Source organism: Opisthocomus hoazin, chromosome 4 (assembly GCF_030867145.1).
Source record: "Opisthocomus hoazin isolate bOpiHoa1 chromosome 4, bOpiHoa1.hap1, whole genome shotgun sequence".
Taxonomy (NCBI): Eukaryota; Metazoa; Chordata; class Aves; order Opisthocomiformes; family Opisthocomidae; genus Opisthocomus; species Opisthocomus hoazin.
In genome coordinates, this window is record NC_134417.1 from 62473854 (window position 1) to 62489971 (window position 16118).

General features: G+C 38.8%; 1 protein-coding gene across 11 annotated transcripts in view; it reads left to right on the top strand.

Moving 5' to 3' along the window:
• DGKB (diacylglycerol kinase beta) overlaps positions 1–16118 on the top strand; it is a 385269-nt gene that overhangs the window by 129680 nt on the left and 239471 nt on the right. For 8 of the 11 annotated variants that reach the window (XM_075419231.1, XM_075419232.1, XM_075419230.1 and 5 more), the window contains 3 exons: positions 1771–1803; positions 8234–8350; positions 12866–12939. In XM_075419231.1, coding sequence (XP_075275346.1) covers positions 1771–1803; positions 8234–8350; positions 12866–12939 — 224 coding nt within the window. The remainder of the gene's footprint in view (positions 1–1770; positions 1804–8233; positions 8351–12865; positions 12940–16118) is intronic. The other 3 variants (XM_075419234.1, XM_075419238.1, XM_075419239.1) reach the window with 1 other exon arrangement.

Consider the following 16118-nt stretch of genomic DNA (forward strand, 5'->3'; position numbering starts at 1 on the left):
GATAAATTAGAAGCCTTACCTTTCCTTTATAATATGGGCATGTGCAGCTCACTGAACAGTAGTTTCGCTAGTGAATTGGTCACTAACCTTGTCCACAGGATGACTTTTATCTTCAGTCCGTGGATGTAGAGCCGGGTATTGTGCTACAGCTCTATGAGCTTTCAAAACAGCATGATGTGGTGTCCTAGTATTGGCCCTTCTCATTAGTATATACACAGGGTTAGAGCTGGAAATGTGGAGAAAATTTTATAAAGTAAATTTTCAAAATATTTTAGCACGCCTATATCATAGTTAGCTGGATTTGATATCTATTAGATATTACAGATAGATTGATCCCTAGGGTTTTAGACTAGTGGTCATGGGCGTTTTGCAGTTTTCAGGGTGTGTTGAATCTTTGATTCTCTTTGATTGTTGTGTAACTATGGACAGAAATTGCATGGAGTGGAATTTTTGTAAGCAGAGTCTTGAATACCTCGTAGGTTTACAAAATGACAGTCTAGGAGTACCTATTGTAATATTTCATTGCATGTTAAAGCACAGATTTTGCATCACTTGGAGATTCCTATGTCATTAAACAAAATAGCTGTGAGAAATCATGGAGCAACCTTCCTCCAAGTTCTTAAGAAAACCCAAAGCATCCATTTGGTATTCAAGTCACATATTTAAACTTCCATGGCCTTCATCCTGCAAACATTTGAGGATACCTTTACACTGCATTCCATGCATTCCGTCTGATCTTCCTTGACCAAATTCCCCTGATCAATATCTTTCAAGTTCAAATTTCAGAGTTCTAAAAAAAGATTATTTTTTTTAATAACTGTTTCAGTTTATGCATATTAATGTAGAATTTGTCTCCTTATGCACCCTCATCCCCAAGTTGGGTTTTAGGCTATATGCTTCCTCTGAAGGCACGTAGTACAAAAGAAGTAATTATCATACATAAATACATCATACATATCATTACATACAGAGTAATCTCAAGTTTTCAGTGGTTATGTAACAAGCTGTGTAATGATATTAACCATTCACTAATGGCTTTACAATCCTATTTAATGTATAAATGAATTGTTGCTTAATATATAAAAAAATAATTTTAAACAATTTCAGCTCTGTATAAAATAATTCTGAAAAATAGATTTGCACTTATTGATTAAAACACAAGGTGAGAAAAAGCGATTTTTGCTGTATTGGCACTAGATTCTATGTCAGCAGTTAAAATGTAAAAATTTAACTATCTAGTAAGCTGCTAGTTACTATTCATTCTTATAACAGCTGTGATAGAGTTTGATATTTCCAAATGTTAGTGTTTTGTGTAAAGGAAAAGACTGTCCCTCTGTATAAGTAAAGAGTGGAAACACTTTTTGAGAATGAATGTTGTAGAATTTGTCAATTGTACTAGAAGAAAGCTTTTTAAATAAGATTCATTGCTGTGGATGAGGATTCAAAGACTTGGAAGATAAAATCAAGACAATATTCCCCAGGTGTCAAGTATATCCTGTTACTGTTTGAAAGAATAAAGTCCTCAGGTTTTCTAGTATTTTTAGCTGGTGCTAAAGCAGTCCCACATATAGTTCCCAGAATATGAATTATATAATATGACAGCCAAAACGTTGGGGGAGTATGGTTTTGCAAATGTGTAAAAAAAGCACAGTGTATGGTTACTGTCAAGTACAACTGCTGCAAGGGAACATTCCTCGTGAGTGCGCTCTCCATGCCCCATGCTGTCCCAGCTGTTCGGTGTTGCAGCCTAACGTTCTCTTTTTCCAACAGACGCTACCCACTTTAGGAGGTTTGCTCCCTGAGGTGCGTAACAGGAGGTATCCATGTACGCACGAGTACTAACGGATGATGATATTGTACATTCTCTTTGCTATAAAGTGCATTTTGGGGCTGAACTAAAAATCTAGACATGATATTCTGTGTTATGATTTGAAAGGCCCTTTCTTATCAATTTTTTTTTCTTATTTGGATGAATAAGGGATGGATACAATTGAGTAGTTCTTATCTGACAATGACCTCTTTGGAGCAATACTGAATGGTAGAAGCTCCAGTTAATGGATATTGACTTGAAAGTGAGAATTCAAGGGGAGAAAAGATGGCATGAGAGGTGCAAAAAATTTTTGTTGTGGTAAGTGCTATTTTGAAAGGTATGTGCTCTGGCATATACCAGAATAACAGGAAAGCTTGATTCTATGAGCCATCAAAATGTACAATAGCTTTAAAATGCTGTATTCAGTATCTCTACAACTTCATGCATGTCCACTAAACAAAATGGTTCACAGATACATTAATCATTTTGTATACTTTAATTAACAAGAGATTAAATGCAGCACAACTGTTGTAGGATCATTTCTTACCTTGAAAAGTGAAGTTTTGCATTTCCAAAACCATTTATTCAATGCATGTCAAATTTGTCTTAACATTGCTAGAATTTGTAGGCTATTATCCACAGTTGATTTTATTAAGCTGTTATTATCTCATTAAATAATGACTCTGTTTAGTTCCTGACACTCTTGGATAGCTTAGTAATGTTATAGTAATATTATAGTTCCTGAAAGAAAGTTATTCAGTCATGTGCAACTGGATTAGAAAGCCAGCTTTCTATTCCATATATAAAACAAAGTGTCTGTGCAAGAATATTTTAAATCGATTTCTTTAATGAAATGGTAATTATTCAATTTTTGTGTTCCATTAATAGATTCATTCAATAGAATTAAGATACACATTATTGTATTATTTCATATAAACTGTAAGTCAGATCATCACTAGTATGACAGACATCCCAAAATTATAGGGTATTTAACTCTAGGAAATCTAGAATCTCCTATCATCTTCTTCAGAAATGTTTCATAGAGCACTACTGGTACATGCGGTGACATGTATTGTGGTATCATATGCATGTAAGATGGGTGATATGAAATACTGTAATTGTACTTTCTTCAAAATTGTCATTGAAGGAAGCAGACCTTCAATGATAATAAGGTCAGATATCTATATTTTATTTTTTTGAAGACACTTTAGAGAATTCTGTGTTATGAATATGCTTTTTGTTTTATGTTGTGTGAGGTGTATGGCCTAACCTTGTGTAGTCAGTGCTTAGGAGAAGCTGTCTTTATCTGTGAGCCAAGCAATTGTTTTGCATATGGGACAGGTAATATAAATTCAAGAAGGAATGTTGCTAATGCAGTAGTCATAGGGCCAAGGCCAGCTGTTGCCAGGCCTGCTGTTATCTGTGTCATGCTGGAAAAAAACCCCAAACAATATCAAAAACTTTGCTTGAGGTAATTGTTACTGCATTTTGCATATGAGTGATTGATAACAGCAAGTTTGGGCACTGTGGTAAGCATCCTTTATGTAAAGACAGTTCTCAGCAGTGTATAAATACTTTTCCTCTAAGTAATAGTATGATATATGCAAGAAGATTTTTAGTACCTCGCTTTGTAGGTAGGCCTCTTTTGAACAGTGTTTTTTTAACCTCTCTAAGTGGACATATTCAGTGTGCTGGATCTGTTCCTTTCTATTACCTTTTTCTTGAAACTATCGCAGATATGTTGTTTAGCTTACCTTTTTTCTAGACTTCTAAAAATTTGCTTTCCGTCTCTGATTTTTGTTAGAAATCGGGGGTTTTTACTAGCTATGTGTCTGCATTACTGACATCTGATTTAGTTTTTTGAAGATGTTGCAATATCCAGGAGCCAGATTTGGCTGTAGTATAAAATCACAGAATCACAGAATAGTAGGGGTTGGAAAGGACCTCTGTGTGTCATCTAGTCCAGCCCTTCTGCCGAAGCAGGGTCACCTACAGCAGGCTGCAGAGGACCTTGTCCAGGTGGGTCTTGAATATCTCCAGAGAAGGAGACTCCACAGCCTCCCTGGGCAGCCTGTTCCAGTGGCTCCGTCACCCTCAGAGGGAAGAAATTCTTCCTCATGTTCAGACGGAACTTCCTGTGCTTCAGTTTGTGCCCATTGCCCCTTGTCCTGTTGCTGGCCACCACTGAAAAGAGTTTGACCCCATCCTCCTGACACCCACCCTTGAGACATTTATAAGCATATATTAGGTCCCCTCACAGCCTTCTCCATGCTAAATGAGCCCAGCTCCCTCAGCCTCTCCTCATAGGAGAGATGCTCCAGTCCCCTCACCATCCTCGTAGCCCTCCGCTGGACTCTCTCCAGTAGCTCCTCATCTTTCTTGAACTGGGGAGCCCAGAACTGGACACAGTACTCCAGATGAGGCCTCACTAGGGCAGTGTAGAGGGGAAGGAGAACCTCCCTTGACGTGCTGGCCACACTCCTCCTAATGCACCCCAGGATGCCATTGGCCTTCTTGGCAGCCAGGGCACACTGCTGGCTCATGGTTAACCTGTCGTCCACTAGGACACCCAGGTCCCTCTCCGCAGAGCTGCTGCATGGGGTTGTTCCCCCCCAGGTGCAGGACCCTGCATTTGCCTTTGCTGAACCTCATCAGGTTCCTCTCTGCCCAGCTTTCCAGCCTGTCCAGGTCACGCTGAATGGCAGCACAGCCTTCTGGTGTATCTACCACACCTCCCAGTTTGGTGTCATCAGCAAACTTGCTGAGGGTACATTCTAAGTCTTCATCCAGGTCGTTGATGAAGAAGTTAAACAAGACTGGGCCAAGTACTGACCCCTGGGGGACAGCACTAGTTACCGGTCTCCAACTAGATTCAGCGCCACTGATGACAACCCTCTGAGTTCTGCCATTCAGCCAGTTCTCAATCCACCTCACCGACCGCTTGTCCAGCCCACACTTCCTGAGCTTCCCTAGGAGGATGTTATGGGAGACAGTGTCGAAAGCCTTGCGGAAGTCTAGGTAGACAACATCCACTGCTCTCTCCTCATCTACCCAGCCAGTCATGCTGTCGTAGAAAGCTATTAGATTGGTCAGGCAGGATTTCTCCTTGGTGAATCCATGCTGACTACTCCTGATAACCTTCTTTTCCTCCACTTGCTTGATGATGACCTCCAGGATAAGCTGCTCCATCACCTTTCCCAGGATGGAGGTGAGGCTGACCGGCCTGTAGTTCCCTGGGTCCTCCTTCTTGCCCTTTTTGAAGACTGGAGTGACATTGGCCTTTCTCCAGTCCTCAGGCACCTCTCCTGTCCTCCAGGACCTCTCAAAGGTGATGAAGAGTGGCTCAGCAATGACATCCGCTAGCTCTGTCAGCACTCGTGGGTGCATTCCATCAGGGCCCATGGATTTGTGGGCGTCCAGATCGCTTAAGCGATCCCTCACACAGTCCTCCTCGACCAAGGGAAAGTCATCCTCCCCTGTCGGTTTCTTCTCTTACCTCCAGGGCCTGGGATTCCTGAGGGCCTGCCTTGGCACTGAAGACTGAAGCAAAGAAGGCATTCGGTAGCTCTGCCTTCTCTGCATCCTCCGTCACCAGGACACTCGCCTCATTCAGCAGCAGCCCCACATGGTCCCTAGTCTTCCATTTGCTGCTGATGTAGTTGAAGAAGCCCTTCTTGTTGTTTTTGACATCCCTTGCCAGCTTGAATTCCAGGTGGGCTTTGGCCTTCCTCTTCGCATCCCTGCATGCTCTGACCACATTCCTGTACTCTTCCCAAGTGGCCTGCCCCTCTTTCCACATTCCATGGACCTTTCTCTTCTGCCTGATCTCCGCTAGAAGCTCTTTGTTCAACCATGCAGGTCTCCTGCCTCCTTTGTTCGATTTCTTTCTCAGGGGGATGCACCGCTCCTGAGCGTGGACGAAGTGATGTTTAAAGAGCGACCAGCACTCTTGGACGCCCCTGCCTTCGAGAGCCCTGGCCCACGGGATTCCTCCGAGTAGCTCCTTGAAGAGGCCAAAGTTAGTCCTCCTGAGGTCCAAGGTTTTGATCCTGTTTATTGCCCTGCTTCCTCCACGCAGGATCCTGAACTCGACCATTTCATGGTCACTGCAGCCGAGTCTACCTCCGACCTTCACATCCTCCACTAGTCCCTCCTTGTTTGTTAATACAAGGTTAATTTAAGCTCTTTTCAGTAGTGCCCAGCAACAGGACAAGGGGCAATGGGCACAAACTGAAGCACAGGAAGTTCCGCCTGAACATGAGGAAGAACTTCTTCCCTCTGAGGGTGATGGAGCACTGGAACAGGCTGCCCAGGGAGGTTGTGGAGTCTCCTTCTCTGGAGATATTCAAGACCCTTCTGGACAAGGTCCCGTGCAGCCTACTGTAGGTGACCCTGCTTTGGCAGGAGCGCTGGACTGGATGACCCACAGAGGTCCCTTCCAGCCCCTACCATTCTGTGATTCTGTGATTCTGTCCAGCAGAGCACCTTTCTTTGTTGGTTCCTCCACCACTTGCATCAGAAAGTTATCATCGATGCTCTGTAGGAACCTCCTGGATTGCACCTCCTGTTCAAATTGGTATGCTTGCATTTTATAAGATGTAGTGACTTTTAAGGGTAGTTATTCGCAAAGTGGTTTGAATTCCCAAAGCTGCTTCTTACATATGTAGTAAATTCTGAAGCTTCCTTCATACTGAAGTTTCTTACTGTTCTTGGCACTGACCAGTACCATTGTGCATTAATGTTTTGTGTTAGTTCACAAATGTTGTTGTGTTTGGGTGCCTCATCAGAGTTCTAGTTTCTGAAAAATCATCAGTAAGTGCAGAGTTGGTGATTTCTTAGGCAGTGGTATGGACAGTGTTTGTTTGTGTTTTGAACATTAGGGCAGAGATGAATAGCTCTGATTGCTTTTACTGTTTTCTGTTTAAAGCAATGATACTGGAGTCTAGACTCTTGGACCTCCTCTTGAACTGATCAACTACACAAAGCATCCAAGAGCTCAGTTAACTAACCTCTTAGGAATGTCACCGCCTATGGGAAATAGTGTGGACTTCCCCATTTTTCTTCTGTGGCGTAGGTTTGTCAGTCCTTCTGTGGGAAATGTGATCAAATTGACAGAGTTTCCAAATGCACTTGGCTACCCAAAGCTGCCTGGAACGAATTGGACCACTGTTTTTATCAGGACTAGACTGAGGCTGTGTCAGTCTGCAGATTTAAAGGAAACCAAAGATGGGTGTAAAAAGAGTGATTGTCCACATCTGTGTTACGGTAATACCAGGAGGGCACTATATTAAGCTGGGAGTTATTCTCTTCCTGCTAGAGAATCTGTGTCAATGTTTCCTACCAGTTTAAACTGCTCCAGAAAGAGTGGCATGGATTAATTGCTAGTGCAATCCCGAAGGCTTTATCAGAGGTAGCACGGAGATGGTTTAGGCCTGGTATGGAATGTAAGTGGTAGCATTTAATGAACTGCTTACTGAGTGCAGTTGCAGGGGGTGCAACAGTGTCCTTCATGCTCGTTTCTAGTGCAGCAGCTTTGTGCCAGCCCATTCCCCTGAGTAGTTTAAAGCCTCCTTGCACTTGTGAAGAAAACGACTGGGGTGCAGTTGGGACTGGGGAAACTGATTCTATTCGATAAACATCTGCTGTCTTAATTTACGGTACATTTTTGGACAACCTAAACAAACATGCTGGGTGCAGTTTATAAATAGCATAAATGAGATACAAAGAGCAAGGACATTTTTTTATTTTCATTCAGAATTCTATGAAATGACCTGACAACAGTTGAAAATATGATTGTAGCAACATACTTTTGAGCTTTCCTCTTTCAAATAACGATCTGATTGTGGTGTGTATCAGCATCAAAACTTGCCAGTGGCTTAGAACTTGATGTAGATTCTGTTTTCATTCTGATGCAAAATACATATTTTATAAAAAGCCATTCAGCCAATTGATTATGGTACATTTAGAATGGGTATATTTTGCCGAAGTGGTAAAGTACTCTAGAAGTATCCAACCTTTGCTAGCAGTTACGATGAAATTTTGGTATATTACTGATCTCTTACCAACGTGCTTATTAAATGATCAAGTATTTTGTATGGTTGGCTTTCAAGTTTCAGAATACCATCTTGGCAATGTCAGATTGTCTTTTCACATCATTGCATTAATTTGTGTTGTGACTGCACACATTCCATCCATCTATTGCCTAGTCATTATGGAGTGTCCAGGCATATAGATAGATGTTACATGAAGTGGCCAGACATTGTGTAATAACTTGACTGAGATCTCATTTTCATTAAAGCAGAATCTGACATTACTCTCTAGTCAGAAGACAACTTTGTGGAGGCACAGTCTCAGTTACAGTTGTATAGCATTATATAATACGTTAAAATGTTCCATTTTCTACTTTTCTCTTCTTTTTTCAAGGAAAGACAGGCAACAGTGAAAAAAGAAAAGAGTTGCCCCCAACAAATGAACAAACTGGGAGAACGGAACAAAATGCAAAGAGCAAATTCTGTCACCGTAGATGGACAAGGTCTTCAGGTGTGATTATTGTTATTTTAATTTTAAGGAGATACTTAGAGGTATGAAGACAATGATAGAGTAAGCAACCTTTAAAGTAAAATATTTGCTATACATTGGCTTCAATATTTCACTTTTACATATTGAAAAAAAAAAAGGATAAATTCTTCTGTCTGTACAGGAATCGTGCAGTGCAAATCAGCTTCTCATGTGATTGGTAGGACTTCCGAAGACATTAAGGCAGGTGGAGAGCTAGCTCTAAAACACTTGTATTGTGGGATGAAGCTGAACTCAATTGTTTTAGAGTGTCATGCAGCATTGTATGAATTTACATTATAAATCTGAGTCTGTGTCTTGATAACTGTTCACTGTTTTCATCTTGACCTGTTAATGGATGGATGCAGTAAACTTCAAGGATGTTATTTGTCCAGGTATTTCCAAGTAGGGTATTTGGCACATCGAAATTAAGAGTGGAGAAAAGCAAGATGGTTTCAGTAATAGCGATATCTGGAACAAAAACGGAAGTTTTTTTCTACTCGAGTGAAAAACCTGTGTGTGTAATGAGCTCATGTTATTTTAGGGAGTTTACTTAGAGTCATGCCAGAAGTTCTGCCTGAACTGCTTGACTTCTTTCCCTGGGGATATGAATAGTTTTGACTAAAATCAATGTTCACATATATGATGCTGCTTCTGTATTTCCTCAGGAGTTAAATGATTATCGTGATAACAGTGTGATAATAATTTAATTCACATAGATGACTGTTCTCTGTATCTTTTGATGTTTTGCAACCGAGGTTCAGTAAAATGTAAAAGATTCCATTACCATATATCAAATGTTATATACCTCATAATTTTTTCATTGTACATCTTATAGTGCCAGGATTGAAGAGCTTATTTTATTACTTCATCTTTTTAGGTTAGTGAAACATTCTTGTTATAACAACCCAAAGAAAAGGAAAAAAAACCACCAAAAACCCAAACCCTAAAACCTGTGCAGTCACATGGCTGCCCCATTGATGGTCTAGTAGGATATTACAGCGATCGTTATCCATGGCTTTCAAGGCTTTCTTCCTGTACTTGCCATCCTCACGACCTACATTGCTATCCAGGTTGTCTGTGACAGAGCATGAAGCAAAAAGGTTATTCATTGACAGAAAGCTCAAGTTCTGTCTAAGCTGTCACAGTGTGACTAATAAATTGGGTCTAAAGGAAGCACACGGTATTTTCTAACTTTTGGGCGATATCCATGTAATTTCAGTGAGCCCAACTGCTCTAGACAGAGGCGGATCTTTGGCATCTCCTTTCGGTAGCAGTGCCATGTATCGTTATGAATTTTGGTGTTACCCCAACAATTAGATTGCTTATGCTTGTAGTATATTTTCAGGTATATTTCAAGTCTCTATTTCCCACTCATGAGATACAGTGCCTGGGCTGTAATGCCTGGGCTGTTCAAAATAGTGAACTCCTAGCACCACTGACTCTTGCACATACAACCTTAGCTTATTAAAATTTCTTCTTTCAGGTAATTATGGCATAAGATTTTCTGTAAGTTTGTTAGTATGATCTAAAACTTATGTGCTATCTTCTCTTTCCATGATGAATCCAAAGCCTAGCATTCATCGTTGCTTTTATTTATTGTCACTTGAGAAGGAAAGAAAGAAGTAGTGAGGACTAAGATGGTAGAATAATTATTGAATGGATTTGAATTTTTTTTCTGAAGTGCTTGGAACTGTTCTGTAATGCCACATCTGTGTAATGCTGGTAATCATAGTGATAACATGAGAAATAATTCTGCAGTGATGACCCTAATTTGCTGATTATACTGTGGTCTTTGTTTGTTGGATAGGATTGGTTTCAAGTAACAGGAATCCATCTTAGCACCAACTATTAAAACTTTGATTAATATCAGGAATGATAACCTGATCATTGTGAAGGCTGAGTGGATCTTGAAGGATACCATAGTGAAAGGCTGGGATCAGCGAGACTGTTAGGGTGTTTTTTTTGCTCACAGATTTCATAATTTTGGAACTATTTCCACAAATATGTAAGATTCCATAAATATAACTGGTAATTAATGTTAGTATGTTGCCTAAAGATGATCTGCAGCAAAAAATATCTGTAGCTGTTCAAAGTATACTTTTCTTCCATTTGGCCAAAGCGTGCTACTCTGATTCTAATGCTCTGATTTTGCTGGCATGGTCTCATTTTAACATGATCTTCAGTGAACATGAAGAGGATTTTTGTGACTTTTCTTGGAACATTTTTATTCAGAAAATTCAACTGTTATGTTATTTGCATTTGCTTATGATTTAAGTTCCCGAGGTAACATATCAAAGTTACCCAGCAAATCTTCATCCTACTCTTGTTAGACCTCTTATTTCAATATAAGAGAAGCTGTATATAATTGGGCCACCACTTTTTCTTTTCTTTTTTTTTTTTACTTTAAGTCACTTGTCCAATAACTTCGTGGAGATTGCCTTTAAATCATGCTAGCTTAAGTCTTGAAAACGTTCACCAGTTTAGTCTAAATCTTTAGTTGCATTATTTATTATATGGAAGGATCTATGTTGTCAAGAAAAGTATTTTGGAAAAGGTGTAAGAAATTAATTAAAAGAGACCTTATTTTGGAATTGAGTGGAATACAGACTGGTTATTATATTTTTTTTAATTTATTTTCCTAAACGTTCTACTTGTAATAATGTTAAGTTTTGAAATAAAAGATTTAAAATAGAAATAAGTTTATCATTTAGCTTTTATTGAGAAAAGCATCAAGACTGAACCTTCCTTCCATCAGACAGCAGTGAGCTGATAACTTAGTGGCAGTGGAGATCTGCGCGACTTAAAGACAATTAATCATAGTTAAGCACATTCATCTTACTTCTTTCTAGCTAACCAGCATAATGATCAGGATTATTATTTCTAATTAGAGGAAGTAATAGATCATGTATAACCTTAGGATGAGTCTCATTAATTAACCTGCGTCCTAAGGGAATTCAGTAGGTAGTCCATCTCTGTCACAATGAACACCATTGGTTTACACTTAGTTCACAGGAACAAACATCATGGGAATTGGCTAAATAACTAAAATTGATTAAAACAGTAGATAAAAATTAAATATATGACAAACTTCACTATATCCTGCAATTTGATATATATTTCAACGTACGACGCTGTACTATAACAACATACTGTGCCAGACTTTGATACTGGGTTGGCTTTATGCTAGGTTTAATTCCCCTGAGTTGGCTGGAGTTTTTAATTATTTGCTTTGTATATTGGAACAGATTTGGATCCGTTGTTTGTGAAGTTATGGATGGAGTTGACACACTAGTGCCTAATACTAGAAGAAAAGTACTTTTAGATGGCTATAGGGCCATCTATCTATATATGTGCCAATGTGTATAGGATGCCTGTAAGACTCCTTAGCTATCGTGTTTCTCAGGTTCTGCCTTAAATTACCTTTTATGAAATCTTCAGCCAAAAAGATTTTGTTATTTGAGGAATTAGGAATAAGGATTTGGAGCAAGGGCTTTCAGTGTATTATTTTGAAACAGAGACAGTCTAAGCTTCATCTCTGAAGTTGTTAGTGCATGACTTTGGAGATGTTGACTTTGAACTCTTAATATGCTTTTAAACATTCTAGAATTGATATATGTCTAAAAGTGACAATTTTAAATATGAATAGTCTACAATTTAAAAACAGATATTGGAGAGAGATCATCTGATGTATTTTTTTTATGTTCTTCAAGTCTGTGGACCAAAGGCAGTCAATAGGCACCTCCTGCAGTGTCTGAAAATGCAGACTAACACTATTACTTAGAAGGAAGGTGTTAGTTTGTAAAGGTAAACATTAATGTTACCATGTAAAACTTCCCGTGCACAAAAGATTTAAAAAACACAGTACAAGTCATTGTTTCCTTCAGTATATCCTCCTCTCCATTCTTTTCCTCAGGCTTTCCCTTATTCTACGTGTTTTCTCCTCTACTTCTTTAAATTTTCCAGCTTTCTAAGGAACTCATTATTGTTACAATTGCTACATTTTAAAAAGTGTGTGATTGCACATCATATCAAATATTGCAGGTTTCTGTAATTTAAAACAAATATATTCTGTCCAGTTTAAAATTTCATACAGCTATATTTGACCTTTATAGTATAGTATCATTTCTCTCTACAAAATACAGTCTCTTCATAGCTTTTCCATAGGAAATTATTCTGCAGTCAGAATCAGTCATGCATTTCTTGCATTTAAAGTTTTCTTCTCTATTGATGGATATAACCTATATAGATCAATATTTCAATGGAAATATAGGTTAAAAATGCATCGCAGCTGGAAGACAGACAGCATTAAAAAAAAGTCACTTGCAATTTGTGGCAAATTAATGAAGTGAGGATTCTTGCAAATTATGGAATTGCTTCCAGCTGGATTACATAGCATAACATAGAGTTTGCATTAAGCTTTTTGTTTTCTGTCTACTATAGGAAAAATGAATGCAACACACAGCATTAATGAGTGGCTGTGTTATTCCCTTCTTTTAGATCACTCCAGTTCCAGGCACTCATCCACTTTTAGTTTTTGTCAATCCTAAAAGTGGTGGGAAACAAGGAGAAAGGTAAGGTGTCTTTTCTTTTTTTTTCTCTCTTTCTCTATTCTGATCTCTGTGTTTAAAAATGAACGCTAAAAGTTTTTGTATGAAGAGAAATTCAATTTTATACTGTTATGCCTCGCATTTTAGCATCCCCTTGCCCTGTTTAGAAGAGGTATACACTAGGATGTTGTTACAAATTCTGCAGTTATAAACTAGAATGAGTTCTATACAACAGTTTAATTTCACATCAGAAAAAGCAGCTATATTCAGTGTATGGTTTTGTGTGATTTGCATGAAGATGTGAGTTGCTAATGTTTTGCATTGCAGCTTTGAAGTTGTAACGGTTTTCTTTTAATCTCTGTAATAATTATGCAGGCAGGCCAATCATGTAAGTTGGAAACAGTATGCCATTTTCTAACGTATGACTTGCCTTTCAAAGAGTTAGTGAGTAGACTCTCCAACCTCTCCTTAAGATTTCCGACACAGAGAAAACCTTCTATTTCTGTAGATAGGAAGTATTCTAACAATCCAGTTAAAGTATTAAAGTACAATCACACAAACTTTAAAGAAATGCTTAATTTTATATATGTCAGTAATTACACAGATTTAAATTCAAAATGCCTAAGTTTATGTTTAAATGTTAGTATATCAGAGGCTTGATAAAACAGTGGTAAGGAGCATTCTTCTCCTACTGTGTCCATCAAACTCAGGCAGAAATGCAGAATTAGTTACACCCTGAGCAGATTTTTCAGAGTGTACTTCAGAATCACAAATGCTAACAATATGGCCATTTTTGATCATCACATAAATCGCCAGATTTTTATAGCCTAGTTTACCATGTCAGTGCTGTAATTTATCCTTCAAGTCTTGAAGAAGGTGATGGTCTTTTGGCCAAGGTCAGGCTGAAGATGACACCTGTGGATACTGGGTGATGTGGGTACTCAAAAGCACAAAAGGAGGAATCCACTGTGATTCTAAACCTTGCAGCCAAGCAAGTAAACTGCAGGTGGGTCAGCTTCACCTACCTCTTCCCCACTGCCTCCATTATACCGCTTCTTTCAAACAGCGTCCCTTAAAGTCAACTGACAAAAGGGACAAAATCCTGCAGAGTAGATGTTAGGGAATTCTCAGAGCTGAAGAACATCTAACCAAAACTGCATTCAAAGACCTCTGAAAGAACAGGTTGTCATTTAGGAGCTGATTATGTAACCCCTGGACTGGTATAGCTAGGTATCAGCAATGCCAACAATGCTAGTTATGTCAAAAGCAGCTGATGATCTGAAAGATTTGTTCTAAACAATTTCAAGAGCGTGCCTTTGCAATCACAACAAAACTATATGAGCCATGCTGAGCATTCATGTTTCAGACATAGTAGTAGGTGAGTTAGCCCTGGTCTTCTGTGCAGGCAGGGGCATTGTGGAATGCACTCAGCTTAGCTTTTTTATAGTACCTATATGAAGTGAGTAGGTTGGGCATCCAGTCTGGAATGTGTAGGTGCGAGGCAGGTTAGAGAGCTGCACTTACTGTAGTTAGTTATAACCTAGAAACAATTTAATTAAATGCTGTTTCACAGCTTTTAGTTCCCAGCTCATAATTGGTCTCAAGTGTTACTATCTGAATGGGCTTAATGCAAGAGGGATGTCATTTAATGTTAAATATTCTCCAGGGTAAAAGCAAGTTTAAAACCTGATCCCCTTCCCAAGCTCCTATTCCCATTCACATGGGACTTCTTAGTTTATGTTAATGCAACTGTTACGGAGGCCAAGCAGATCATAGGAATGATTTGAATTTAAAAAATGAATGCCTTAGACACGTTTCATTCACTAGCACCATTACCTACAAGTGTCATTACACAATGAAGTGTATAGCACGAGGGCAGCCATCAGCAGCTGAGTATAGTGAAGTATGAGAACCTCTGAAATTGGCTTTGATGCCACACAAAATGTTGAATTGCATACTAATGTGTCAAGGTTGCACTCAATATTTCTGTATTAGGAGGAGCACATCAAAAGGTCAACTGTATAGCCAGGTAGACATATCTCAAGTCGTTCACCAGCAGGAGATAATATCTTAGGGTTAGATCTAAATCTAGATTCTCAGTTAGATCTAAATCTAGATTCTAGGTTAAAAGAAGTCCACATGTGGACTATTGGATGAGAAGGAGTTTGCCCTTTGCCTTTTAGGTCTTAATATATCATATCGATAGGAGTAACATAATAAAATTATAAAATAAGGATGTTAAGAGTACGTATTAGCTTGAAGATTTAATCTAAAGGATGAAAAAATTTTCAGCAAACAATAATATTTAACTTTTTACTTGTCCTTGTTTTCATCTGGCTACTCTACTGTCAGTAACCAGAAAGAGAAGAATCGCACTTCCACCCCCTCGCCCTCCCCTTCCATTTTGTTGCTGTTATATGTTGTGAAAAGTAACATCACAGCACATTTAAGACATAAATAGCTTTGCAAAACGCACAGTTATGGTGATTCAAGTCAGGCTTTTTGATTCTAATGATTTTGTAATGTGGTCCAGTATTGAGAGGCTAGGAGTAGAAGATAGGCTCTAACAAAGGTAAGATTTCCACAGCAGTGAGGGGAAAAACCCAAAAAACATCGACAACCTACTAATTTCTGTAGATGACAATTTCATTATCTTGACTCGTTGAGATTAAGGTGAACTTTTACTGAAAGCTATTCTTCAGTCTTTACTTAGGATTTTCTATATTTGATAGATCACAATGAATGAAGTTATGATATCTAATTGACTTTCATTGAGCACAGAAAGGTTATTGCGGATACTGTCAAGACTCCAGTGTTCCCACAGTTTCCCATATGAGTTTTTATGCCTTGCCATATGATAACCCAACCCATTTCATTGCCCTTAGACTTGGAGAGAGTGTATGCATCCGACAACCAGTTGAATAAATGCACTCCCCCATTAATACTCTCTCATTTCCTTTTGTATTTTGCATTTTTTTTCAAATCTTTCAAATGCAAAGGAAAAGAGCTGAGGATCACTTTAAGATAAAAAAGGTTAGGTGCTTTAGTTTTGAATATTGAAACAGCGGAGTGGTGGGAAACAGGTGGATATGTAGAAAAAGTGCATTCAAAACACAAAAATACTTCTTCAATCAGATCTAATTACCTTATTGATATGTTTTACAACTTCAGTTCTGTTATAAAGCCGGAGTTTTGCAAAATGT